Source organism: Microtus pennsylvanicus, chromosome 11 (genome assembly GCF_037038515.1).
Source record: "Microtus pennsylvanicus isolate mMicPen1 chromosome 11, mMicPen1.hap1, whole genome shotgun sequence".
Classification (NCBI taxonomy): domain Eukaryota; kingdom Metazoa; phylum Chordata; class Mammalia; order Rodentia; family Cricetidae; genus Microtus; species Microtus pennsylvanicus.
The window spans coordinates 67702768-67730527 of NC_134589.1; the positions used below are offsets into that span (position 1 = coordinate 67702768).

The 27760-nt window shown below is 44.3% G+C and overlaps 2 protein-coding genes across 3 annotated transcripts in view; one reads left to right on the forward strand and one right to left on the reverse strand.

Moving 5' to 3' along the window:
• Positions 1–2962: 2962 nt before the first annotated feature.
• Il5 (interleukin 5) lies at positions 2963–5794 on the reverse strand. The gene is made up of 4 exons (XM_075941821.1): positions 5657–5794; positions 5135–5167; positions 3139–3267; positions 2963–3061 (listed from the first exon to the last, which is right to left on the reverse strand). Exons 1-4 carry the CDS (start codon positions 5792–5794, stop codon positions 2963–2965), a joined length of 399 nt encoding a protein of 132 aa, XP_075797936.1.
• A 14449-nt stretch (positions 5795–20243) lies between these two features.
• The window catches only part of Rad50 (RAD50 double strand break repair protein), a 58575-nt gene continuing 51058 nt past the window's right edge, over positions 20244–27760 (forward strand). Inside the window, exons 1-3 of one of the 2 annotated variants that reach the window (XM_075992637.1) lie at positions 20244–20647; positions 21464–21547; positions 25936–26087. In XM_075992637.1, coding sequence (XP_075848752.1) covers positions 20519–20647; positions 21464–21547; positions 25936–26087 — 365 coding nt within the window. In that variant the 5' untranslated portion in view covers positions 20244–20518. The remainder of the gene's footprint in view (positions 20648–21463; positions 21548–25935; positions 26088–27760) is intronic. The other variant, XM_075992638.1, reaches the window with a different exon arrangement.

The window sequence follows — 27760 nt, forward strand, 5'->3', positions numbered from 1 at the left end:
TAACAAGACACCTGTAACACACACACGTGCACACACACACACGCACACGCACACACACACAAAGCTTAAGGAACAAGATGAAGGTGTGTTCATCCCTAACGAGACACCTGTAACACACACACACACACACACACACACGCGCGCGCGCGTGTGCGCGCGCACAAAGCTTAAGGAACAAGATGAAAGAGGGGGCGGCAAGAATGTGGGCGCCGGAGACTGTGGAGGAGTACAGGGAAATGCTCTCTTCTGGATATGACACTGCCAGCGTCCTCGACCTCACAGCAGGACTGGGTTATCTGCACACCATCAAGCCAATCAGAGTTTCAGCATGAGTGAGGAGGGAAACTCGCAAGGCTCCTCTCCTAGCCGAGGGTCTGTTGGCGGCTGTTGGGGGAGGGAGAACAAATTTTCTTTGGGGATGTGGCCACTGGCAGGTGGCCCATACCTATAAGCACTGGGGCAGCACTAACAGGACTCAGCGAGTTAAAAAAGAAGAGGGGGAAGATTTGAAATTGGGAGGAGGACATGCGGGGGAGCCCAGCAGGAGTCTGAGCGGGAGTAGGTATGACCAAAATATATTACATAGAGGTATGAAATTCTCAAGGAAAAATATTATATTGAAAAATAAAATTGAACATGTAAGTAAGCATATAAATAAATATACCTTTATTTTATCACAATTTAAAAAGCCAAGTACATGCTTGAAAAAAAAATACTAAGGAGCTGGGAGTTACTTCCGTGGGTAAGGGTGCTTGCCGGGTAACCCTGAGGACCAGAGTTTGAGTCTCTAGCAACCGCATAAAAAGCCAGACATGGCCATGCCTGCCTGTAACAACAAAGGGGCTAACTGAGCAGAGACAGAGGGTTCACTGGGGCTTGCTGGCTGCCAGTCTAGCCAAAAATGGGAAACTCTATGCTCAGCAAGAGACTCTGTCTCAAAGGAAGGAGGTGGAGTGATGGAGAACAACACCCAGCATCTTTCTCCGGCCCCCACAGGCCCATGTACATACAACACGTATGCTCAGACATTTCGTGCTGTAAGAAATGGGATGAAGAGCTGGAGCTGAGATATAATACAAAAATGTTCCTATTTGAAAGAAAAGGAACAAGGTTCCTGGGCAGAGTTCACCATCATATGACCTGGGAAGGAGCTTGAACAGTATTAGGCCACAGAGGTTTTTATGCCCAGCAGTGACATGGGGACTCAGTAACTCTTGTAACTGGAATTGGGGAGACACAACACTCAGCTTTGCGGGGAGGGAGAACTTCCCCCCGGGCACAAAGCCATCAACAAAAACATTTCTAGTTTCCTTCGAGAACTGGGCTTGAAACTGATTAGCCAAATTCTCAGTAGTTGGAAGAAATTAAACTATGGGTTCCCAAACCTGCCCCATCTCAGGGTAAGCTTTAACACACATTTTAATTCCGAAGGACCCATATATATATTCTCTCTCTCTCTCTCTCTCTCTCTCTCTCTCTCTCTCTCTCTCTCTCTCTCTCTCTCTGAAAGCGGAGGCCAGACGTCAACCTCAGGTGTCCTTCCTCAGGATACCATCCACCTTGCTTTTTGAGACAGGATCTCTCATTGATCCAGAACTCACCAATTCATCTAGGTTGGAAGACTAGAGAGCCCCAGAGATGCGCCCATCTCTGCCTCCCAGAGCTGGGATTACACGCGTGCCCCCACCATACCCTCCTTTCTGCAGTGCGTGCACAGCGAGTACTTCACCAGCGGAGCCGTTTCCCCATTCGTTCATCCTCTCATTCATTCCTTTGCTCTTAAACTCACTCATCTAGTCATACAGTTTGCGCAGGGAGATCCAGGCTCAGTCCCAGCCCCTGTCCCAGCTCCTAATATCTCTACCAAGTCCTGCTGGGTCACTTCCACCTTTGGAACTCCCAGAAACTCTAAGGAGCTCGGGTGCTCAGCCAGCATGTCCTCAGACCCTCCTCTGAACATCATGCAGGGACACTGTATGCCTCCAGCATTAGAAAAGACAAGTAGCAAACTGGTTGAGAGTCGCACCTTTCGCTTTATTAGAATATCGCATAAATTGCAATAAATATTAACTTACTGAATCCTTAAACACATCATAAATAATATGGACATCTTACAGAATTAAATAAAAGCAAACATCTATTTTTCCTGGAGTAAACTAGAGGGAGACTTCTTCAGTGACCCAGAAGCCTGAATCACATCGCAAGCATTTGGTGCTTTCTGCTTGTGTGGGCTCCTAAAGTTGCAGTATACACAAAGCATTTACTTTGCTTCCAAAGTTCAGTTACACCGAAAAGCAAGGTCCAACATGTGGTTGGCTCTCATTCTCACTGCACTGAGATGGCCTTTTCCTTCTCCAGTATCTGGCTACTCCAGGCACAGAAGGACGATCCTGACACAATCGGGTTCATACATAAGAACATAAGAAAAGTTAACCTCATAAAAATTGGTAGTAGAAGTGGGGTTTCTGGAGACTGGAGAGAACAGCAGGGAGTTGAGGAGAGGCTGGTAATGGGCACCACCCTGAAGTTAGTCAGGAGCAGGAAGCCCTGGTGTGGTAGTCCCCACCAAGAGAGCTACCGTCTATCTCAGACGGCCAGGAGAAAGGATGTTGGAGTGTGGAGGGGTGTGATCCTCCTGCTTCTAAATGGATCAGAGTCACCCTTGACTATACACTGAGTCTCCAGAAAGGGGGGGAGGGCTAGGGAATGTAGCTCAGTTGAGCCCAGCCTGAACTACACCAGTTTCTGTTACACATATACGAGAAGAACGTTAAATATTTGGTTATATGCAAATGATCAGTATTTGAGAACATAGATAGGTTTAACTTGACTGCATGATGTAATTATGAGTGGAAACAGTGTGTGGTAACCCTTCAGTTTTCAATCTTGTGGCTTTTATGCATCAGTTTTAAAAAACTAACTGCAAATCAAATCTGAAGTCCCGTCTTCACGGAGTCCTGTCTCAGTCTTCCATTGTCCACTCCGTGCTCAGCACACCAAGAAACTCCTGCAGGTAATCCAAGAACTGCCGTGTTCTCCGCCTCTCCTCGCTACACTGCTCCTGTGAAAAGAACAGACTGTCATCAGCTCCTGGGGAAGCAGGTGCCGCCAGACCCGCAGGAATCCTGGGAAACTTACTTTCTGGCGGTCAATGTATTTCTTTATTAACGACAAGTTTTGGAATAGCGTTTCCACGGTACCGCCACGGACAGTCTGATTCTTCAGCATGTCTAGCCCCTGGAAGATTTCTCCAATGCACAGCTGGTGCTGAAAGAGGAAGGTTATCAAAAGCCAATGGAACAAGGTGAAGCACCAACTGTATCAGTCAGCCCACAAAGTACACATAGTTCAAAATATCATGCTATATGCAAGGAATGCTTGCAACTAAAATGCATCAGTGTTTTTTTTTTTTAAAAAGAGGAGATCATTGGAGACTTAGTGGGGTTTATCTGTGTCTGTAATCCCAGTATTCAGGAGGTGGAGGTAAGAGGGTCAAGACCAAGACTAGCCCCTGATACGCAGTTTGAGGACAACCAGTGCTGTTGGGTCTGTTTCAAAAAGAAAAATCAAAACCAAAGTTAGGCTTTGATCTGGAGAGATGGCTCAGTGGTTACGGTCATTGACTGCTCTTGCAGACGACCTGGGTTCAGTTCCTTGCACCCTTGTGGTGGCTCATAACCATCTGAGTCCTGGGACTAAAGGTGAGTGGCCCCATACCCAGCCCAATATTTCTTTTGAATTCCTAGAAAGGCTGGTGATTCCTTTCTATTTAGAATAATGAAACAATGTATTTTACACTAGAATAATATATATATATATATATACACACAAATGTATACAATATCATTACATAGTCATATTCATTTAACCATGTAGAAGTTACTAATAGAGGGATTCATTATACTTTTTATGTCTACCAATCATTGCCTAAGAATATAGCCCTCTGAGCTGGCGAGGTGGCTCAATGGTTAAGAGCACTTGATGCTCTTGCTGAGGACACAGGTTCAGTTCCCAGCACCCACGTGGTGACTCACAACCATCTGTAGTTCCAGTCCCAGGCCATCCGATGCCCAATTAGCTTTTGGGGGCACCAGACACATGTGTGGAACATATACATATATGCAGGCAAAATATTCATACACATAAAATAAAAATAAATAAAAGGAATCTAACCCTAAATTATATTTTTAAGTTATCTCTCAGAAAGATTTTAGAGTGGGCTGGGTCTGGAACTCACTGCCAGAGAGCTTATCCTGCACACAGGCCCTGGGCTGATCCTCAGTTATACGAATCAAGAAAAAGAAAATAAAGAAAGGCACTGGGGTGAAGAAAATAATAGGCAGAACCAAACAGAGCCTAGCAGGACCTCTTGCCAAGTGTGGAATCGGGCAGAGAATCTTTGATGTGAGGCTTAGTTAGCTGGAGGGCTGGCAGCTTCACTTGACCACATACATAACAGATTCTGCTAGCTCAAAGTCATTCCTGATATTGATTGGTTAATGGCTTTTGGGTGTCTCAGAGCCCAGGCTGGCCTCTGGCTTAACATCTGGCAGTGAATGACCTTGAACCTCTGGTCCTCCTGCTCCCATTTTCCACTTGCTGATATTACAGACATGCACTACCATGCCTAGTTTATGGGGTGCTGAAGAATGAACCCAAAGCTTTGTGTATATTAGACACTCTATTAATGGAGCTATATCTCCAACCCTCTCATGTTTGTTTGTTTGTTTGTTTTTGGTACAGGTTCTGGTTGTGTAATCCAGGTAGGTTTTGAATTTATATTGCCGAAGCTGGCCTCAGACCCGTGCTGCCCTTGCCTCGGCTCTCAAGTGCTGAGATTCTGTCCCCTTAGCCTTCATATTTATAAGCACATGCCTCCACATTCACCCATATAACAAATGTCAAAGGAAATCAGACAGTTTTAACTGAAAACAAACGATTAGCTAAATGTGGTGGCCCAGGCCTGTGGCCCAGCTACTTGTGCTGGGGCAAGAGGATCACTCGAACCCCGGAGCTTGGAAGCTGGCGAGATGCCCACCCAGATACAACACCACAAAGCAAGAAGCAAATGACTTGTAGATTAGTGTGTGGAGTGGACTTATTCATGCAATCATGGCGCTGAAACATAACTTACATTTTTATGAGTAGGAACAGGAAGCCTCACCGTCTGCAATAAAGAGAATATAAGGTCATTTCTAAAGCATTTGCGGCTGTTTTAATACCGCGCTTGCTCTGACACTCTAATCCCTTGTGCACTAACACACTCATAATTGCATTATGTATAGCAGATCTTTATGTGTGGGAATGAACTGCCATAAATTATTAATGCTTTTTTTTAAAAAAAAACTTTTTTGAGTTATGGTCTCACTGTGTAGCTCTGGCTGGCCCGGAACTTGCTGTGTAGACCAAGCTAGCCTTGAAATCACAAAGATCCACCTGCCTCTGCCTCTGAATGCTGGCATTAAAGGCAGCAGCCACCACACCCAGCTATTAAGCATTTTTAAGACCTCATAGAGGTGGGAGACAGAGGCAAGAGGATCTCCTAGGAACTGGGACAGCTTGGTCTACACAGCAAGTTTGAGGTCAGTCAGGGCTGCATAGCAAGACCCTATCTTGAAAAGCAAACCAAACCGCAGAAATAAAAGTCGTCCTTTACCTCATTGCTTGTTAGGAGAGCTCGGTGCATGGATAGTTGTATCAAGGTCTCTTTCACCACCGTGCTCATGGGAATCTCCATAGCGGTAGTCCAGACACAGGCGAGAGTTAGAACACTCCAGTGCAGAAGCACCCTCATGATTCTGAAGCCTTCAGCGTCGGCCTTTAGCAAAGGAAGAGTGCAGAGCAGGGCTGCATCCCCAAGCAATTTATTCTCTCTTTGAGGAAATGAATAATTTCTAACAATCAGATAGACGATGCCTAATAAAGGCAAGTAGCAAAACTCATTGTTTCCAATCCCTTCCTTGGGTCTTCAGAGAAAAATGCATTTTTTTCCTCATCCTAGTCAACATCTCTACCCCTACCCCTGTTTAAAAAGCATTTTTTATGTCAAAAGAAAATTAGTTTCTATGACCTTGATCCACACTGATAGGAATATTGGGAATGTCTCCCTGGGTGTGACGATGCACACCAGTGGGTGTGGGAGGTACAATCAGGAGGATCAGGAGATGAGGGGCATCCTTGGCTGCCCAGCAAATGTGAGGTCAGCCTGGAACACATGAGACCCTGTTTCAAGCCACCGAAGAGCAAAGGGGATCTTCTCAGTTGAACTAAACTCCACTGGCTGAAGCTGGAATTATCCGTGCTTCAGAACTGGAAATACTCTGGGGAAGACACTGATTAAAGAGTCCGGCGGAGTGAAGTTACACGGTGTAGGTTTTTGATCAACATTCTGTGTGTTCTCGATAACCAAAAGTCTAACTCAACCCGGGGGGAAGATAAGCAGAAGGCTTGTTGGTTCCTATAACAGACAGTGCAGGGCAGAGGCTCCTTCCTGTGCTGCTCTGGTGGCTCAAACTTGACCCAGTTTTTAAGCAACTCTCTGTGGGGGTCCCAGGGTGATATCAAGACTCCTGGCTTTCTCTCTCTTGTCGCATGCAGCAGGAAGAATCAAGCTTTGCTTTTCCTTTCCCTTCCTTCTTTCTTTCATGTGTGGTGTGGGTTTATTGTCCACTCCTGCAGTGTTTCCTGAGCACTGGAGGTCATGATCTAGATTCCCCCTTTGGGGAATGAGCATTCAACAGTCACTCATTCTCAGGTCCTTGACCAGTTATAAGTCTCTACAGTTATAACTGGCCACTTTAAAGAGAAGTGTCCCTGACCAGCCTGACTACGTGGCCCAAACTGTCCATGACCGTCTGCTCCTGGGGCCTCAGCCTCCCGAGCCCTGTGTCAGGCATGCCCCGCTGCCCCTACCTCCAGTGGTTCTTTTTCTCCTTGTTCAATCAAAACAATTCAGTCTAGGCTGCCCTCCCTGGTTTCAAGGTGCAGAGAAATCAAACTGGAACCGAGTTGAAAACTTTCTCCCAGCTGGCTAGCACTCATAGGACTGGGAAGTATTCTGTTGGCTCCGGAGGGAGAGTTGTATCAACAGTCTTACTGATGGGTCCTGTTTGCACAGGCCAACCGACCAAGCAAGTTGTACCCTCCGGCGTACCAGTGGTAAGCCTGTTACGAGCAACCGGTAGCTTAGTGAGTAGATTTGAGGCCCCTCTTCAGGAAGGAATGCACAGGAAGCCTGGTCTAAAGCTTCCAGCTGGGTGATAGGTCTGAGCAGGGAAAGTGGTGCTGTTGTTTTGTTAAATGGATATGATATACTTGTCAAATTGTCTTCTAAGGACCTATGCGTATCCCGTAGATCAGTGCTGCTGTCAGGCTGGTCAGGGACACTTCTCTTTAAGGTGGCCAGTTATAATTGTAGAGACCCATAACTGGTCAAGGCGCTGAGAATGAGTGACTGTTGAATGCTCATTCCCCAAAGGGGGAATCTAGATCATGACCTCCAGCGCTCAGGAAACACTGCAGGAATGGACAAGAAGGAATGGACAAAATGTGAGTGTTTGAGGAAGTGGTAGAAGCTGTGTGGAATGCTGATGTCTGGGCATTGTGTAGCTGTAGTGATCACCTGCACTAGATTGGGTACATCAACATCCTATCGTGGAGGAGAGAGAGGCTCCTGGGGCCGCACCTGAGGATGTAGACGCTGTTGCAGTTAAAGGTTGATGGGTCACGAAGAGCTGAGTTCTTCAGTGATATCGCATCTGGCAAGGTGCCTGTGATCCTATTAGTAGCCCTAAAGAAAGACTATCACCAGAAGGGAACCGGAAGACAGGAAGGAGTGTTGTTTGGAAAGGGGAGAGGATTGGGAACAAGGGAAATGGGGTAGGTTTGGCTGATGCATCATCTAAGTGTATAAAAATGTCATAATGGAATCCATTACTGTGTATAACTGATTAATGCTAACAGAAACATGGATTAAAAACAAAAAAACATTTCAGTCTCTAGCAAAACATGGTGCCTAAGATCTATAACCCTGGTATTTGGGAATTTGAAGCAGGAGGATTAGGATTTCAAGGCCAACCTCAGCTACATAGTGAATTTGAGCCTGCATAGGTTGCATGAGGCTCTGTCTAGAACCCAAAAGCGCAAAACTCAAATAACAATAGCATTCAAACAACCCAACCTCTGGAAAGAGGAGGGAACTAGTGGGAAGAAGGAAGGAGATGAGAAAGGAAGACGTACAGACGATCAAGAACATTATAAACATGTAAGAAAATATCACAACGAAACCCCTTATTTTATACAATTAACATCCAGCAATGAAATAAAGGGAGAAACTCGGAAAGGAGGGTCATGTGTTCACCATGGACCTGTGACTAAGCCTGTGGGATACACTGCTTGTCCTTCGTGGGCGAGAAGCAGACATCATCCCTCCCAAACCATACAGCTGAGCATCGTGGTAGCTCAGGTCCATTGTAAGAGGTTTGTAGATGCTGGGAAAGAAACAAATATATCACAAACAGCAACGTGTGGGCACATCGCCTCTCCTGTATGTCCCCCGAGACTGAGCAGTCCTTTCATATCGAGGGTTGGCTGTGCATGAATATGTGTCATCAGGGGAATCAGTCTTTTGATCCTTAGGCTTAGATCCGTAATCCCACAACCAAACACAAATTCTTTTTTTAAAAAAAAATAACTTATTTTTATTTTGTGTGTACTGGTGTGTTTCTGTGCCTAATCTTGGAATTATAGACAGGTGTGAGCTGCCATGTGGATGCTGGGAATCGAACCTGGGTCCCCTGGAAGAGCAACCGGTGCTCTTCACCACTGAGCCATCTCTCCAGCCAGCCACAAACACAAATTCTTAGGCAGGATCCTTTTTTAAAGCAGCATATAGCCATCTGTGCAGTGTGTGTGTGTGTGTGTGTGTGTGTGTGTGTGTGTGTGTTACATTTTCATGTATTTGGGCTCCTGGCTAGACGTGTCTGAGATGAACACTTGAGAGACATTTTCCTTGTGTTGTGGGAGAGATACTGGCTCACTTCATCAACCCTGTAAGCAGTGAAGTAGGGACCACAGTGGGCCTAAAATGATGATCTCAAAACCCAAGCTTAGCTCTCTCAGGCCCTGACTTTCCCCCAGAGGTTAAGAGACAATAATTTTATTTCCCTTCTGATGCCTTCTGACTGCACTGAGAAAGTGTGGGCTTAGATGAAGGCTTCTGGGGAATTGCCGAATAATTTGCAATTGTAGCAACTTCTACAAGCTTTCTGAGTGATTCAACCCCATGATACAGTTGCACAGGCTGTGGAGGGAGTAGCAGATTGAAAAGTCCACACGTTAGCCATAAAGTAAGCAGGGAAAACACAGCAACAGCTCACCCATAAAGTAAGCAGGGAAAACACAGCAACAGCTCACCGTTTCTAGGGAAGTTAATATTAGCTGGCTTTGAAAAGGATGACATGGGAAAGGCTATGTTTTCAAAATGAAGGTGATAAGGTCGACATTGAAGTGTGACACAGGTCATCTGTCCCAAGTGGACCCTCAGCTGCAGCTCAGCTATTGCCATATGACTTCCATGGGTTCATGTTTCCAGACACTCAGTTTTAAAAAGAAACTCAAGCTGGGTGGTGATGGCACACACCTTTAATCCCAGCACTCAGGAGTCAGAGACAGGCAGATCTCTGAGTTTGAGGCCAGCCTGATCTACAAGAGCTAGTTCCAGGACAGCCAGAGATGTTACACAGAGAACTCCTGTTCTCAAAAAACCAAAACGAACCAACCAACCAAGCAACAACAACAACAACAACAAAAATACCCCAAAAACCTAAAACCTCACTTACTGTGCAGATGCTGATTCCCTACTTAGAAAAAATATTTCCTGTTCAAAACTATATATTTTTTTTGTTCATTTGCTTGTTTGAGATATCCCAGACTGGTTGTGAGCTTGCTGTGTATTCCTTAAACTCCTGATCCCCGTCTCTGTCTGCTGAATGTTGAATGACAGGTGTGTGCTGCCTTGGGGGCTCAACACGTTATTTATTTATTTTTAATTGTAAAGAAATACACTGTAACTTGAAATGTTTCATCTTAGCTAGTAAGTATTGGGTCCAGAAGTATATGCAAAAACAAAAGCAAAACAAAACAGACTTGTCATCTTGCAAAACAGAAGAAACTCTGTATCTGTTGTCAGAAATCCTACCAGCCCCGCCAGTCACCCTTCTGCTTTCTGATTCCCCTGGCTCCACTACAGCCCGATCATACACTGTTGTCTTTGGTGACTTGTCTAGTGCATCTGACTTCAGTCCATCGGTGTTCTAGCACGTGTGAGAATTATCTGCCCTGCTAATTAACACTCCAATCCTGTTGCTTGTCCATCTTTCTGCTGATGGATGCTCACGTTTCTTCCCTCTTTTTTAAAAAAATTTATTTCATGTGCATACACCTGTGTGTGTGTGTGTGTGTGTGTGTGTGTGTGTGTGTGTGTGTGTCTGAATATGTGTTGTACACCACATATTTGCAGGTTCTCATAGAGCCTGGACAGGGATATCAGCTTCCTTGGAACTGGAATTACAGGAAGTTGTCATCTGCTTGACATGGGTGTTGGGAATTGAACCTGGGTCCTCTTTAAAAACAGCAAATGCTCTTAACCACTGAGCAATCTCTCCAGCCCCAGCCATCTCTCTGGCCCCCCTTCCCTCTCTTGACTGTTGTGTATGTACGTGTGTAAAATATTTTTCTTTTCTTTTTCAGATATAGGGTTTTGTGTATGCTACCCTGGCTTTCACCTCATTATGTAGCTAAGGATGATCTTGACCTGATCCTCCTGCCTCCATCCTCTAAGTGCTGGGATTACAGGTGGACATCACTGTACCACGTTCCTTCCCACCTCTCACCTCCCCTCTCTTTTCTTTTGAGATGGAGACTCTGGCACAATAGCTCAGACAGGCCTCAAACTCTCTATCTCTCAGCTTTAGCATCCCAATATCGGGAGTACAGATTACAAGTGTGCACCACCCCAGCTCAGAATCACATTTCTCAGAAAGCGATGTTATTAACTTTCCTCTGTGAGTTTAATCTCCTCAGTGTGATTGCAAGCTATCTTAGAGTAGGCAGAGTATTTATTGCCATTGCCTTGTGTGTGTCTATGTGTGTGTGTTTGTGTGCATGTTTGCGTGCATGGAGGTGTGTATGCTTGAGCATGCCAAGGTATATGGGTGGAGATCAGAGTAGAGCTTGTGGGAGGCAATTCTTTCCTTCTACCATGTGTGTTCAGGGAATAAACTCAGGTCATCAGGCTTGGTAGCAAGCACCCTAATAGGTGAGCCATCTCATATGGAGGTCAGAGGACGGCTTTCGGGAGTTGGTTCTCTCCTTCCGCCACATGCATCTCTGGGTTGAAAGTCAGGTCAGCAGACTGGGGGGTAAGCACACCTTAGGTCACTGGGCCATCTCACCAGCATCCAGTTTAATTATTTTAATCTCCTTTGTAGGACAATTTCAAACAAATTACCTAGGGACTCCATTCTCGAAGAGATGGCCGGTAAGCCTTTTCCTTAAGTGCTGATTTTTATTTATAAGATTGATATGAGAGCCAATGGTGGTGGCATATGCCTGTAAGTCTAGCAATTAGGAAGCCGAGGCAGGGAGATTTCTACAAAATTGAGGCCAGCCTAGGCTACCTTTTGAGTTCCAGGCCAAATAGGATATAAAATGTGACTCCGTCTTGCCCTGGGAAGGCAGAGGCTATACAGAAGTTTCTAGTCTAGCCTGGCCTACAGGAGACTCTACCTCAAAACACTAAGGGTCCCAAACCAAAATAAAGATTAGTCTAGAAAGATGAAGATAAGAGAAAAAACTACAGTGAAGAAATCTGATGAAGACAGCCTTGAGTGGGTAATGACCAGCCTGACAGTGATCAGTCATATTACAACACGAACCTTTGATATGACATGATAAGAGTGACATATTATCTCTGTGGTCTTCCTCCTCCAAACCATGACTTCTGCCTAACCATGAGCAAGATACCACACATACCCGAATGGAAAGACACAGTACCTGGCCAGTGCTCACCCAAAGCCATTAAGGTCATCATATACAAGGGCAGACTCAGACATGGTCACAGCCCGTGGCATCTGCGAGACACAGTGAGTGCTCGGGATGTGCTGCCCTGGTTCAGATCCAGGAAGGCAAGCAAAACAGCCTCCAGAAAACCCCTGAGTCCAGCAGTGTACAGTCTTGGTTCTCCTCTTGTGATGGATGAATGGACCCGTTTCCCAGGGCAGACCTGGATTCTCCACAATACCCTTATCGCTTTTCTGTAAACCTAAGACTGTTTTTTAAAGTCATATAAAAATAAATGCCAGTTGAAAAAGTTAATGAACATTTTTTACTTTTACTGCTAAAAAGATTATGTGGGCCAGTGAGCTGGCTCTGGAGGTAAAGACTCTTGCTGCCAAACATGACTTCTGTCCCTGGAATCCACACAGTGGAGGCAGAGTCTACTCTGAAGCTTGTCCTTTGACCTCCATACATGCAGCATGCCACATGCATGCCCACGTCCACACACACAACAGAAATAAATGAATAAATGGATTTTTTTAAAAAAGGAGGGGCCTAATGGCACAAACAAAATTAAATGCCAGGTAAGTGGGACACCATGGCGGGAGGACATAAGTTCAAGGTTTCCCTGGATTATTTAGTAGGGTACTGCCTCGAAATAAAAAGGAGGGCTGAGGGTCCGGCATGTAGTACACTCTTTTAATCTTAGCACTCTGGGGGCAGAAATAGTTGAAACTCTGAGCTGGACGCCAGCAGGGTCTGCATAGTGAGCTCCAGGCTAGCCAGGGCTACATCATAGATTCTGCTGTAGGCACTCAATATTACTGAATACATAGATGAACAAGCAGGCTCTTGATTGAAGATGGTATTAGTCAGACAAATTAGCATGAACGCTGTAGAGATTCTTAGCGTCTGTTGTCTACATTTGCGAGACTGAAACAAGAACAAGTTTGGGAAGAGTCTTGGCAAAAAGGCAAAGTCAAACTGTAAGGGTTGACTATCATAACCAAGCCAAGGGAAACTGAGAAAAATTTTAAAACCTGTGTTATTGACCCAAGCATGGTGGTGCAACCCGGAATCCTACCACTTGAGAAGTGGAGGCAGAGATTCAAGGCCAAATTCAGCCACAGAGTAAGGGTGAGTCCAACCTGAGCTATGTAAACTGTCTCAAAAACAAAGAAAAAAAATTCACAAAACAATCTATTTCATTTTTTGATGCAGGGTCTCACTGTGTAGTCCCGGCTGTTCTGGAACTTTATGTGTAGACCAGGCTGGCCTCAGTCTCACAGAGATCTGCTGCCTCTGCCTCCTGAGTGCTGGGTTAAAAGTGTTTACCACAACGTCCAGTTTATAATCTATATTATACATATAACCTACAGAAATAAATTACCAGTCAGTAATCTGAATCTTTAAGAGCTGGTGACTATACAAAAAGACAATGAATGCTATCATCATAATGACACTAAAAATTGAAATAGAAAGAACAGAGTTAATAGTCATTCAGCTGTGCATGTGTGTAGGAACACACATTTGAAAGGGCACACTCGAGGGTGGCATTCGTCCTTTCTACCCTAAGCCCTTTATCTCCTTTGATGGGTTATAGATTGGCAACGGTCTTTCAACAACTGTGGTTTTCACTATGATAGCATTTCAGGTCAGATGACTTTTCCAGGAGCTGATTCTAATCAATCAACTGGGCAGGATCCTCTGAAGTTTCTGCAGTGACAAAATGCAAATTGCCTCTTGACTCTATTTTAACCTTTAGCCTTCCATCCCTAAACCTAGCTTTAAGATGAGTGTGAGTGTGTGTGTGTGTGTGTGTGTGTGTGTGTGTGTGTGTGTGTGTGTGTGTGAGTGAGTGTGTGAGATGTTCCCTTGGCAGGAGCAAATATCAGTTTTTTGGTGATTTCCCCTCATCTTTACTAACTTATGGACAATTTAAGGGGTGGTTATCAATGAATATGTGAAGCTTATGTTAATCTTTCCTGCCTATTGTTTTTTGTTCATATTTCTGTGTCATTTTCTTAAGAGTTTAAAGCTCATCTCATATGATATGAAAGTAGTATCTCCATTTGCCTCACCATTTCCCAGCTTTCTGCTATTACACTTGCCTCCAGGATTTCACAGTCTTAAATAATTCCATCGGCAACCTCCTTGTAGAATTTGTGCTTGACAACTGTCTGTAACTCCACTCTAGCTGATCCAGCTCCCTCACGTGGACATACCTGCAGGCATAACACCAATGCACAGACAATAAAAATAAATCAATTCAAAAAGAATTCATGATTGTTTGTTTTGCTGTTTCTGTTTTTGAGTCATATATCCTAAGCTGGATATATGAGATAAACTCTCTAGGTAGCCAGGGTGTTTTGAGATGCGGCCTGGGATGGGCTGGAATTTGCTGTGTAGACCAGGTTGGCCTCAAACAAGCAGCAATCCTCTTGCCTCTGCCTCTGTTCCCCCCACCCTACCCCAGTGATAAAATCATGAGCATCCCTAGTCTATGCGTTCAGCTGTTTGTTTTGAGACAGAGTCTCCTTGTAAAACCCAGACTGACCTCCAACAGCAATCCTCCTGCCTCTGCTTCCCCAGTGTTACTTTTTTTTTTCTCGAGACAGGGTTTCTCTGTGTAGCCCTGGCTGTCCTGGAATTTGCTTTGTAGACCAAGCTGGCCTCAAACTCACAGAGATCTGTCTGCCTCTGCCTCCCGAGTGCTGGAATTAAAGGTGTGTGCCACCACCGCCCAGCTCAGTGTTAGTTTTAAAAGCATGTACTACCATGCCCTGCAATTCTTCGTAGAATTTAAAAAAACGAAAAAACAAAAAAACAGAAAAAACCCATTTCCTTATGCTGACGAGTGGATAAGATCATTTTCATAAGTGTTGATGCATTTTACCACATTGTCCTTTGAAAATATTCTGTGCACAAAGAAGAAATCTCTTATATCTTCAATGTTTTAAAATTTAGCATACAAGTAAAGTTGTCTTGGCTTTTTTGCACTAACACCCCAATAAACTTTGCCTCTATTCATTCTCCTCCCTTATGTTATTAATATTTCATAACCCATAAAGCATTTCCACAGAAATAGCTTTAATTCTGATATCAGCACTGAAAGAGAATCTTTTTTTAACTAACACTAGGATTTTGTTTTGTTCTCTTAAGACAAGACTACATTCAACCAATCTAGAATATGCAAAGAGTAAGTGAGACCCAAAACACAGAATGAGACAGGGAAAGTCCAAACGGACCAGAAGCCAGGGGATCTAATCTCAGACAAGCTAAACTCATCTATTAAAAGACACACAGCGTGAAACTGAATTAAAGTCATTTATCAGCTCTTTTCAAGGGATACACAACGCAAATGACAAATAAGACTGAGGAGATGTGAGCCAAGAGGGCTTGGTTCCCAGGATTGATGGAGACAACTGGCCAGTGAGCACAAGGATGCAGAGGTTCCGTGGACAGAAGACAGCATCTCCTGGGAGCTTGGGCTTTTATCGCACTCATTTTGGTCCAAGTAAGACAAAATATTTCCCCGAAGCACTCTGCTGAGAATTGGGGACTTGACTCATTGGTCCTTTGAGTCTTAATGTTTTGTTGTTGTTTTGTTTTCTCGCTTGTCCTAATCCCTCAGTCTTTCTTCTTAGATTTATAGTTTCTATTATCACAAGATGGAATTCTTTTTTGTAATGGAATGTAACTACCATGACATGTCCATTTTTTTTCAGTTACCTATTTTTTTTCTGAGGTGGTTTTTCAAAGTGTGTGTGTGTGTGTGTGTGTGTGTGTGTGTGGTGTGTGTGTGTGTTTGTGCATGCTTACATGAGGTTCACCCGCTGCTCTTCCGGGTACTAGAATGGACCAGAATTCAGTTCCTAGCACCCACATCAGGCACCCAACACACTCTTCAGTCCTACACACATTCACATACTCTCACATACATATAAGATTAATAAGATATTTTAAATAGCATGACACTGTCACTAACACATATGAACCTCAAAATTCATTTTTAAAAATTATAAACATTATCATCACATAAATATTACTTAATAAGCATTCTTGTCATCTAATTTCTAGTCTACATTTATAATTCCCCAAGTCCCTCCAAGTTCCTCACTTTTTGTTTTTTGAGACAAGGTCACACATTGTTTTAGTGTGTTTCTGTGGTTGGGTCAGAACTTGGAGTGATTTTCCTGCCTCAACTTCTCTAGAACAGGGATTACAGGCTCACAAGGCCTGGCTGATGTGGCTGTTGTTGCTGCTGCTCCTCCTCCTTTCTTCTTTTCTTTCTCTTCACCTCTCTTTCTCCTCCTTCTCCTTCTGAATTTAAGCATAAAGCCTGGTGTGGGTGGCATATACCTTTGAGCCTTGCACTTGGGAGGCAGAGGCAGATCACCCCTGAGTTTGAAGCTAGCCTGGTCTACATACTGAATTCCAGGCAGCCAGAATTACATGATGAGACCGTGTCATGAAATCACAACAGGAGAATTAAAATATAATTACTGCAATGGTCTGTCCTGTCCCTTTAAGAGAGAAGCCCTGCCCACTCCCCCCCCCCCAGGTCTGCTGAGACAGGCAGATTGTCCTTCAGCTTCCAGCCTGACTCTCTCTCTCTCTCTCTCTCTGAGGCAGCTTCTGCCTCTCTCTCTTCTCCCCACTTCTCCCCTTCCCCCTCCCCCTCTGTATCTCTCTCTCTCTCTCTCTGCCTTTCTCTTCATCCCCCTTCTCCCTCCCTTCCTCTCCCATTTTCTCTTCCCTTCCATAACCCACTAAATAAATATTCAACCTCACTCTGCATGGTGTGCCTATCTGTCTCTGCTTCTCACCCTCCACATGGCTCCCTGCCTGGGACTTGCTGCTCCTTGTGGCTCGCTGCCCGCTGCTGCCACTTGGGGGAATGGTGCCGTTTTATTTTTATCATAACAATTACATTATTTCTCCCTTGCCTTTCCTCCCTCTAACCCCTCTCCATGTACTGCTTCCCTGTTCTATCAAATTCCTGGCCTCTGTGTTGTTGTTCTTGAAGTCCTAGTCTCTGGCCTCCATCTTTGGAGGCCCCGTCCCTGTGAGCACCAAGCCTTGACCCCTCCCCAGAGGAGGGTCAAGACAGCAGCCAAAATCTTGACCTCCCCTAGTCTATTTACCACCCCACCCCCGTTGCTGTGTTTCAAGCTTCCCGGTCCCCTAGGGGCTACCTGTTGATTGCCTTGGCGGGCTACTTAGTCTAGGGTTAGTAGCCCGCCTGGCAGTTCAGTTATTCCAGGGTCACGGAGAGGCACTACCTGGAAGATATGGGCTAGGAGACAGGAAGAAGGCCATGCAAAGTTTGTCAGAGCCTCCGTTTATTACAGATGGGGTATAGCTTTATATAGAGTAAAGAGTTGGGGGATGGGCACAGGGTTCTGGGCTCTTGCCGCGTGGTTCACGTTGGTCACGTGGTTCTCGTTGATCACGTAGCCAGGTTACCTTCGGTCAGGTCACTGTAGGCCAAGAAGTCACGAGTCGACACACCTAGATCTTTAGATAGTTTGGAATGCGGGGTGGGTTCCGCTAACAGATAGCTCTCATTAACAGCCAATTTGGGTGTGGGGTAGGCTTTGATTCCTAACACAATTATGGGTGTGGGGTTCTCTGCCGACTCCCCAGGGTGATGGTTCCTGTAATGATTTTAGGAGGAAATTGGCTCCTGACAGCTACCCAAGAGCACAGGAATCCCATTAAACCTGGCTTGATTGAGATTTTTGAGTCGGCAGAGAGCTTGCATTAGGAAAATTCTTACATATATACACACACTCACACACACACCGAGTCCATTTATTGTTATTTGGACGAACATGATTTCAGGGCTAACCACTTGGTATTGGATATATTGGATAGCCAACTAGGGGCTTCTCTCCAGAAAAGACTATTTATTCTGCTCTCAGAGTCCTTATTTGCCTTCTAGGTCTTTATCCAGTTTCCCTCTTCCATGTTAGCATGTCTATTAATATTGGACTTGTTCGGGTCTTGTTTAGGCAGCCATATTGCTAAGGTATCACGTGTGAAGCTTCCCTGTGATTTCTAGGAGACATATCTCACAGGTGTCTTGGTCCTCTGGCTCTTACAATCTTTTTGTCCCCTTTTCTGAGGTGTTCCCCTGAGCCTTAGGTGCAGGAATTGTACTGTGGCTATATGAACTGGAGCTGGGCACTCAGGGCCAGAGCTTTTTGTTGTTGTTGTTTGTTTGTTTGTTTGTTTCTTGAGACAGGGTCTCTCTGTGTAGCTTTGGAGCCTGTCGTGGCACTCACTCTGTAGACCAGGCTGGCCTTGAACTCACGAAGATCCACCTGCCTCTGCCCCTCAAGTGCTGGGATTAAAAGTGTGTGCACCACCTCCCAGCAAGGCTTTTATTTATTCATTTATTATGAGACAATGTTTCACTCTTAGTTCAGGCTGATGGTTAGAGATGATCCTCCTGCCTCGGTCACTTAAGTGCTGGAATTACAGGCCTGAGCCTCCACAAGTGTAGTAATAAGAGCGGCGGGGCTGCGTCCCCAGCACCCTGGCCGCCTCACTAGCTTATACCCCGAAATAACAACACACAAATTGTATTCATTTAAACACTGCTTGGCCCTTTAGCTCTAGCCCTTACTGGCTAATTCTGATATCCCAATCAACCCATCTCTAATAATCTGTGAGCACTGGTCTTAGTAAGCACTGGTCTTACCGGGAAGATTCTAGCCTACGTCCATCCTGGGCCGGAGCTTCATCTCGCGTCCTCCCAGGAGAGGGGAGTATGGCGTCTCTCTGAGACGTCTGCTCCCGAGAGGAGAGCTGTCGAGTCTTAGCTCACTTCCTCTTCCTCCCAGCATTCTGTTCTGTTTACTCCTCCCACCTATGTTTTAACCTATGAGGGCCAAGCAATTTTTTTATTGCTTAACCAATGAAATCAATGGATTGATATACGACACTCCCACATCACACAAGCCCTTTCTTTTATTTTGAAAACAATCAATTCCTACCTTTCATAACAGCACCCAGTTTGGGGTCTACAGTAGCAGTCCCCAGACTTGTGTTTTGTCTTAAACATCCTTTTGCATTCTCAAACACTGCTGAGGGTAGAGGTGTACGTATATTATTGATAACTCAGTGACAAAGCTTAAAAAATCCACATATATGTATTTTATGTATGTTTTGCCTGCATGTATGTGCAGCCTGTCTATGCCTGGTACCCGGGGAGGTCAGAAGAGGGTATCAGAACCCCATGAACTGGAGTTACAGATGGTTGGGAGGCATCATGTGGGTGCTGCGAACTGAACCCAGGTCCTCTGCAAAGAGCAAGAGTTTTTAACTGCTGAGCCACAAAGCCTTTGCCCAGTACACAAAAGGCCCCTGCAAGGATCTCAGTACAAACCTTTAGTGTAAGCATTAACTGGCAATAGTACATTTTACTAGGAATTAAAACTGATTTATTCTAAAGCACAAATATATAGATACCGTCGGTTGTGATGGCATTACATGGGATCATGTGATCACGAGAAACTACTTGCCATTATTTGTGTCTGGGCAGCAGGGAAAAATGAACGAGCAGGGGCTGGAGAGATGGCTCAGTGGTTAAGAGCACTGACTGTTCTTCCAGAGGACCTGAGTTCAAGTCCCAGCCACCACATGGTGGCTCACAACCATCTGTAATAAGATCTGGCGCCCTCGTCTGGCCTGCAGGCATACGTGGAGGCAGACTATTGTATACATAATAAATAAATAAAATCTAAAAAAAAAATGAACAAGCAGTCTCTCTTTACAGAAAGTGACAGTGAAAATATAATTAAACAGTATTGTCGGTAACGCAGACGTCAAAACACTTCTCCAAATGCACCCAGCCCACCCCATTCTTGCAGTCTAGGGATCCAAGTGCCGGGAGAGTCAAGTCTTGGCCTTTTCCACTTAAAAAGTTACTCTTTCCAAACCAGACTGTAACACTCGAAAGGGTGAGGCAGGAGAGTCCCGAGTTCGAGGTCTCAACATGGCTCACAGAGAGCGCCTGTCTCAAAACACCAAAGCAAACCAAACAGTTAAGCCGAGAAATCAAAAAGGACCGCACAGCCTTTTAAGGAACCGCCCCGGGGAACCCTTCTAGAGAACCGTAGGCTTCCCACTTCCCGGCAGGCCCCGGGCGTGCGTGCGAGAGGCGTGGCCAAGGGCGCGCGCGTCCCACGTGACCCCAGGTCAAGCGGAGCGGGAATCTGCGAGCTTGCGGTTGCTGGTTCGCTTGGCTTTCTTCAGCCGTGGGTCTGCACCCCTGAACCGGCTCGAGCCCTCCGGGAAGGAAGCCGGCGAGACAGGAAGTGCTCCCTCTCGCAGCTCTCAGCGAGTGTTCCGAACTTTCCGGGCCTCCCGTGGCGTCCGCTTCCCGGCTTGCCCAGCTTCCGCCTGAGCTTAATCTTGCTCCTGGCACTCTGATACGAAACGTGGTGCAAACATGTCCAGGATCGAAAAGATGAGCATTCTGGGCGTGCGGAGTTTTGGGATAGAGGATAAAGATAAGCAAATTATCACTTTCTTCAGCCCCCTCACAATTTTGGTTGGACCCAATGGGGCGGGGAAGACGGTAAGTCCTGAGGCGAGGGGCCCAGAAGGTGCTTGGGGTGCCGTTTTGCATGGCGCGTGGACCTCAGCGACCCCGGAGCCGACTTGGTCCAGCCACTTTTGGGCTTGGCCCTTATTACCGTGGAAGGCCACCCGCGTCCGTGCTCTCCTGCCCCGCCCCCATGTTCCCGAAGCTTAGCTGTCACTCCGCGTTAGTTTTTCCCAACCTCCCACCCCCGCCCCCGCAAAGGTATAAAATGTGAGAAATACGTAACCTAGAGTTTCAAAGCATGTCTACTGGTAAAGAATAACGAATGAAAAATAAATGATTTAATGTCAAGATGAACTGAAGGAGTGAGCCTCAAACTGGAAAACTTTTGTTACCATGCTACTAAAAATTTGGGCTGTGCGTTGTGACACATACCTTTAATCCTAGATTGGCAGAGGCATGCCCATTTTTGTGAGTTGCAGGCTAGCCAGAAATGCCACGTTGGGTGTTGAAGGCCTGGGGGTGGACCTTTATATGGAAATGTGGGGTGAATGTCTATTATGTTCTTAACATCGTACGGCTGCAGCCAAGCATTGGTCTCCTGGAAGAAAGACCTAGTAAGGCGTTTATAACCACTGGCTGCATAAATGTGTATTTTGTTATTATTTTATTTGTTTATTTTGGAGACAGCATCCCCAAGTAGCTCAGGCTGACCTTGAACGCTTGATCTTTCCTGCCTTCGACCTAAGTGCTGGAATTGTAGGCGTGCATCACCACACCTGGATGTGAATTAATATTTGTCATAAACTTCTCTTTATGACTAAATAACAAAGTTTTCTATTTCTTTAGACCATCATTGAATGTCTAAAGTATATTTGTACTGGAGATTTCCCTCCTGGAACCAAAGGAAATACATTTGTTCATGATCCCAAGGTAATGGTGTTTATAAAGTTTCATATTTTAAAAAAATGAAATTTTTATGATTATAAAAGTACTAGTTGCTTTTTGGAGAGGACTTAACAATGGAAAGTATGAAGAGAGGAAGGTCATCTACGGTCTAAGCACCCCGTGATAACCATTGTTGGTGTTTTTAGTAATTTTTCTCCCTATGTATAATGTTTTGCAGAGCAGAGATCATAGTCCTGTGTAATGATGCATTCAGGTTTCCCCACTGAGCATTGCTGTACCGTGTGAGGTTACTAAAACACTATAGGACTGACACAGGGGTTCAGCTATGCAAGTCAGACTTGCGAAGGTGGAAGGAGGGAATGGATGCTGCAGAGTTGTCCTCTGACCTCTACACACGTGCCCACACACAAACATGCACATTTGCACATCACACACAAAGTAATAAAAAATACTAGTATTTAGGATGTGTTTTCAGTCTTTGTACTTTCTTTTTTTGCTGAAGTCTTCATTTAAAATTTGTGATACTGTGTAAATTGCGTTAATATTTGCGTTATTGTTTGCATTTCGATTGCTGTAGTTTTCCCCTTTATTCTACCTTGATGAAAATCTTAGTGAAGCTTTGCTTGAATTGCAGGATTTTTATTACTAGTGTGTATATAGGACATTGTGTTTGGCCTATATTCTTATTGCATATCTCTATATAACAAGAATATGAATTTATTTAGTCCCATTAAATCTCAATAAGTTAAAGGTTTATTCTTAAATTCCTTCTGTACTTGTAAAACCATGTCTTTGCGTGTTTATCAATACGCTTGCATATTTATATTTTAGTGTATCCCTAGAAGTTTTTTTATACAAGTTAGGTTAGTGGTGTGCTATACATGTTAATAACATAGACGCACTTGCTGTTTTTAGTTTCCATGAATACTCTGTTGAGTTTATAGGGTTATTGTTTGTTTACTTTAAGACAAAGTCCCACTGTATAGTCTTGGCTGACCTGAAACTAGCTACGGAACCAGACTGGCCTTGAATTTAACAGAGATAAACCTGCTTTTGCCTTCTGAATTAAGAACATGTGCCACTACTGCCAGGCCTAGTTTATTAAACCAACACCTGTTATTTAAGTTGTATCTTTAAATGCGACTTTAAACTTTAAGCCTGATATGCTGCCACATGCCATTAATCCAGTACTCTAGAAATGGAGGCAGAAGGATCAGGAGATTGAGTACAGATTGGGCTGCATGAGACCTTGTCTCAAATGAACAAAACATCCTAGACATTCCTGGGAATAAGGGAACCTCAATTGAGGAATTGCCTACATCAGATTGGGCTGTGAGCCTGTCTGTGGGGCATTTGTTTTTGATTGCTGATTGGTATGGGAGGGCCCAGCCCTTCCAGCCCATTGTGAGTAATACCATCCTCGGGCAGGTGAACCTGAGCTATGTAAGAAAGCCAATAAACAGCACTCCTCCATGGGCTCTGCTGCAGTTCCTGCCTCTAGATTCCTTGCTGTGGGAAGTGCTTCTGTATATATTTTGCTTTTATTGGTTAATGAATAAAGAATCTGCCTTGGCTGCAATGGGGTAGCTGGGAAGGGGGGAGAGACACGGGACAGGACTAAACTGAATGCTTGGAGAAAGAAGGCAGAGTCAGGAGATTCCATGGAGCCACCAGAGGGGAAAGATGCGAGCTGCCATCTGGAACCTTGCAGGTAGGCCACGGGCCTAATATAAAATAATAGAAATGGGTTAATTTAACATGGAAGAGCTTGCAAGGATATGCTATAGTGATTGGCCAAGCAGTGATTTAATTAATATACTTTCTGTGTGGTTATTTCGGGAGTCTGGGCGGCCGGCAAACAAACAAGCAGTCTGCTACTACAATTCCTAGCTTGAGCTCCTGCCCTGGCTTCCCGAGACAAAACTTGGAAACCAAAATACTTCCCCAAATTGGTTTTTGTCAGTGTTTTATCAAAACACTCCTAATGTGACTTTAAACTTTGATGTGACTAAAGATAATGCTGGAATTATGAAAGCATTTATGAATTTCATCTTGGAAATAGTCATACTGCTAGGAAGTACACTTTGACTGAGCCCTCTAAACTGACTGGCTGCTCAGACCTTCTCTTTCCTAAATTTATAATCTCCTCTGCATGGTTAATGCTTTTGACTTTTACTTTATTGATGGAGGGATCAGATGAAAATTCCTTCAGTTTTTAACAAAAATCTACCGAGCTACCCTACATTTGTGTCAATTCTGTTCATTGTGTTTAGTATAAATTATGACTAATTCCCTATACTTACCTGTACTCACATGGTTCTACCTCTGAAACTCCAGTTTAAGTAAATGATAGCATCGTCCACACTTTTTTTTCTATACCAAAACTTGTGTGTTGAGGCCAGGTAGTGGTGGCACACACCTTAAGTTCAGCACTCAGGAGGCAGAGGCAGGCAGATCTCTGTGAGTTCGAGGCCAGCTTGTTCTACAAACAGGTTCCAGGACAACCAGAGCTGTTACACACAAAGAAACCCTGTCTTGAAAAACCAGCCAAACAAAAAAAAACCTGTGGACTGGCCTGAATGAATCGGTTTCTTTGTCTTACCCCATTTCCAGTTCACAAGCCAGTCTTTGCTGCTCCTTAGAATGTATCCAGGGTTTTTCCTATCCATTCTGTACCACCAGCTGTGATTTGAGCTGTCAGTGATCCCCTAAGTTGTTTTCTTGCCTGCATTCTTGAAGTTCCAGACCATCCAGGGCTACATAGAGAGACCCAGTCTCAAAAACAGTCAAACAAGGCACAATTTTTTTTTCTTTTACAAAGCAAGCAACCCCTGTAAATATTTGTTCAAGAGGAAGAGAGTTGCTTAAAGTCTGGGGAAGATGGTTCCATTCAGTGTTAATACTGAGTGCAGAGTCCCTGAAATGGAAACACGCTGAGTGCTCAAAGACTCGGAGGAGCAAAGTGATGAAGGCAGACACAGAAAGCCAAGTCAGAATTAGAAGACACTAGGTTCAGTGGGGCCTCAGCTTCTTAAGGTGCGTGCTTCTCTGCTGACCTTTAGCCTCAGCCCAGCTCTTAACAGACATTTAGAGCTTTTGAGTAGAGAAAACATACAGTCTGAGCTATGTGTTAAAGGATCAGTCTGTTGCTGACAGAAGACTATAAATGGCAAAGGAAGGAGACAGACTGAGAGGCCTGTGATCATATTGGTGGCCTAGTTAAAGTAGTAAAAGTGTTGAGAGACAGATCTGGGGTGTGACCTGAGAATAGAACCAACATATTAGCTAGTGTTGTTGATAATAATATTGAGAGAAGCGGAAGCATAGCCTAAGGCTTTTTTCCTGAACAAGTTGTTAGTTAATTTTTCCAGCCAGGTGGTAGCTGAGCTTACCTTTGATCTAGCTCTCGGGAGGCAGAGGTAGGCAGATCCCTGTGAGTTCGAGGCCAGCCTATTCTACTAAGAGAGTTCCAGGACAGCCAAAGCTACACAGTGAGACCCTGTTTCAAAAACATAAAAGAGATCGTTTTGCCTTTTAATGTCATAGAAGTACTCAAAAAGGGAATTTGGGTGGGTCTGGTTTACATATATAAGTTTGAGATATTTGGTAGATTTCCAAAGTAAATATCCAGTTACCAAAAAAACCCAAAAAAACAAAAAACGAAAAAACCACGGAGCTGTTACGAGGAAAATTAGGAATTATTGATAGATACATAGTTGAGTACAGTTAATATCTCAGGCCTGAGGACATCAGGTAGGAAATGAATAAAAGAGAAGGGCCTGAAGCTAGAGCTCTAGAGTGTTTATAGACTGAGAAGAGGAAGTTGACAGTGAAGGAGCAGACCCTCAACTTCACTATGTTAACTGGTAGTGAAAGGGTGTTTGGATATATGGAGCCATTTGCTCCTCTTGACAAAGTCAACTTCAGTGGGCAGTAGCTAGAGAATTTTTCTTGTTCTTTTCTTTTTTTTGCTTTGTTTTTTTAAGATAGGGTTTCTCTGTTTATCCCTGGCTATCCTAGAATTTGCTTTGTAGACCAGGTTGGCCTTGAATCACAGAGATTCACCTGCCTTTGCCTTCTGAGTGCTGGGATTAAAGGCATGCTCCACCACTACCTGGCAAGAGTTTTTCTTGATAAGGGTTTTTTTTATTGGCTAGTGTTATTAGTGTCTATAAAGTGGGATATGCTAGTGTATAGACCAGTGAGTAGAGGGGAAATGAATACTGAACAAAAGAGGCAGCTAATTTTTTTTTTTTCATATTTTGAAAAAGTGTAAAAGTGGCTCATTTTGAGTGAGGCCTTCTAGTGGCTTCCCTCTCATTTTTGGATAAGCAAGATGTTAATGCTCTTTTCTTTCTTGATAGGGACATGCTGGTACTTCTTATGACTGTGTTTTTCTGTTACCATCAAAGGTTGCTCAAGAAACAGATGTGCGAGCCCAGATTCGCCTGCAGTTTCGAGATGTCAACGGAGAGCTGGTGGCTGTGCAGAGGTCTATGCTTTGTAGCCAGAAAAGCAAAAAAACAGAATTTAAAACCCTGGAAGGAGTCATTACTAGAAGGAAGTAGGTGCTCAGCTTGTTTTGGAGAGCTGCTCACATCCGTCTCCTGGCCCAGAAGCCCTTCTCTCACTACTGTTTTTTTTTGGAGAGTGTATTAATTTTCTTTCAGCAGGATTTTGTTTTCCTTTTTAAGATAAGGGCTTATACTGAAGCTCAGCCTGACCTGGAACTCTCTGTGTCACCCAGAGTGGCCTCAAACTCAAAAGGATGCTTCTGCCTCAGCCTTGTAAGTGCTGGGGTTATAGGCACACATCTCCACACCTGACCTCAGGCTTTATTTTTTAGAGTAATTTTGTAGTTACAGTGTAATTGAATACAGAGTAGAGCTCCCATCTATTCCATGCCTCTAAATGTACAGTCTCAGCCACTATTAACATTTAGGTTTTTTTGGTACTATTTATCTTGAAATAGAATGATTTTTTTTCGATTTCTTTTTACATTTTATATATAGTGTATGTGAATATTTTGCCTCCATGTATGCATGTATAGTAGGTTAGAAGAAAGCATCAGATCTCTTGGAGCTGGAGTTTTAGATGGTTGTGAGCCACCATGTTGGTGCTAGGAATTAAACCCAAGTCCTGTGCAAGAGCAGTGAATGCTCTAAACCACTGAGCTGTCTCTCCAGCCCAGAAATAGAATGATCTTGTTAAAGATTTATCGGTAATATTCCATTGCTTTATTATTGTCATGTATGAATGGTTGTTGTAATTGAGAGTGTATAACTGTCCAAGCACAGGTTGAAAAAATGCTATTTTCATGTACAGGGATAGGTGAGGCGAAAAGTCGACAAGTAGGGAAGACCAATAACTTATCCCTTTTGACCATTATCTGTGTGTTAGAGTTGATACTCCCTCTTAATGGGTATGGATTTGGAAGGTAGGCTTTATCAGAAAAGAATGGCAGAAGCTTGCTTTATATATCTGGGATTTGTTTTGTTTTATGAGATAAGGGTCTCATGTAATCTAGGTTGGTTTGAAACTTCCTATGTAGCCAAGGATGACTTGAACTCCTGGGCTTCCTGCTTCCACCTCCCAACAAGAGATTATAGGCTTGTCCTACTACATCTAGCACAGTTTGTGACAGCCCAGGCTGGCCTCAGACTCATAGTACTCTGCCTGCCTTAGCCTCCCTAATGGTAGGATTACAGATGTGAGCCACCACAGCCAGTCACATACCTGGATTTTTAAGTATGAATCAGTGTACTCCAGGTTTAGTGGCAAGATTCTTTGTCTCAGAAGAAAAGTGGAAATTGATTGAGAAAGACACCTGGCTTTGTCCTATGTCCACATAGACATTACACTCAAAAACAAACACATAGACCCAAAAAAGTCCTACTGTGTCTTTTAAAAATTCTTACCTTCTTTCTTACAGTACCTGATTTATATAACCTCATCTGTGAGCTTTTGACCATGAAGAGTTAGCTTTTTTTCCCCTTGTGTGTGTGTGTGTCTATTTCTGTGGTCTGTCTGCAGGTGTGCTTGTGTTTGAAGAAGCCAGAGTTCAGCCTTGGGTATGGTTCTTCCAGAGCCACTCACCTCTTCTTTTTTTTTTTGAGTCAGTCATTTATTGATCTGGAGCTTGCTAATTCAACTAGCCTGTGAGGCCCAGCCAGGAGTCCTATCTTTGCCTCCTCAGCACTGAGACTACAGGTGCATCCCACCACCTGAACTTTCTGT

Bases quoted from the DNA above. Each gene is read 5' to 3' on its own strand.
- Il5 (XM_075941821.1), bottom strand. From the start codon at position 5,794: ATGAGGGTGCTTCTGCACTGGAGTGTTCTAACTCTCGCCTGTGTCTGG. The intron at 5,168-5,656 runs GTAAAGGACGAC...TCTTTATTGCAG, and splicing joins CTCTCCTAACAAGCAATGAG to ACGGTGAGGCTTCCTGTTCC. The intron at 3,268-5,134 runs GTAAGTTATGTT...TTCCTCTTTCAG, and splicing joins CTGTTCCTACTCATAAAAAT to CACCAGCTGTGCATTGGAGA.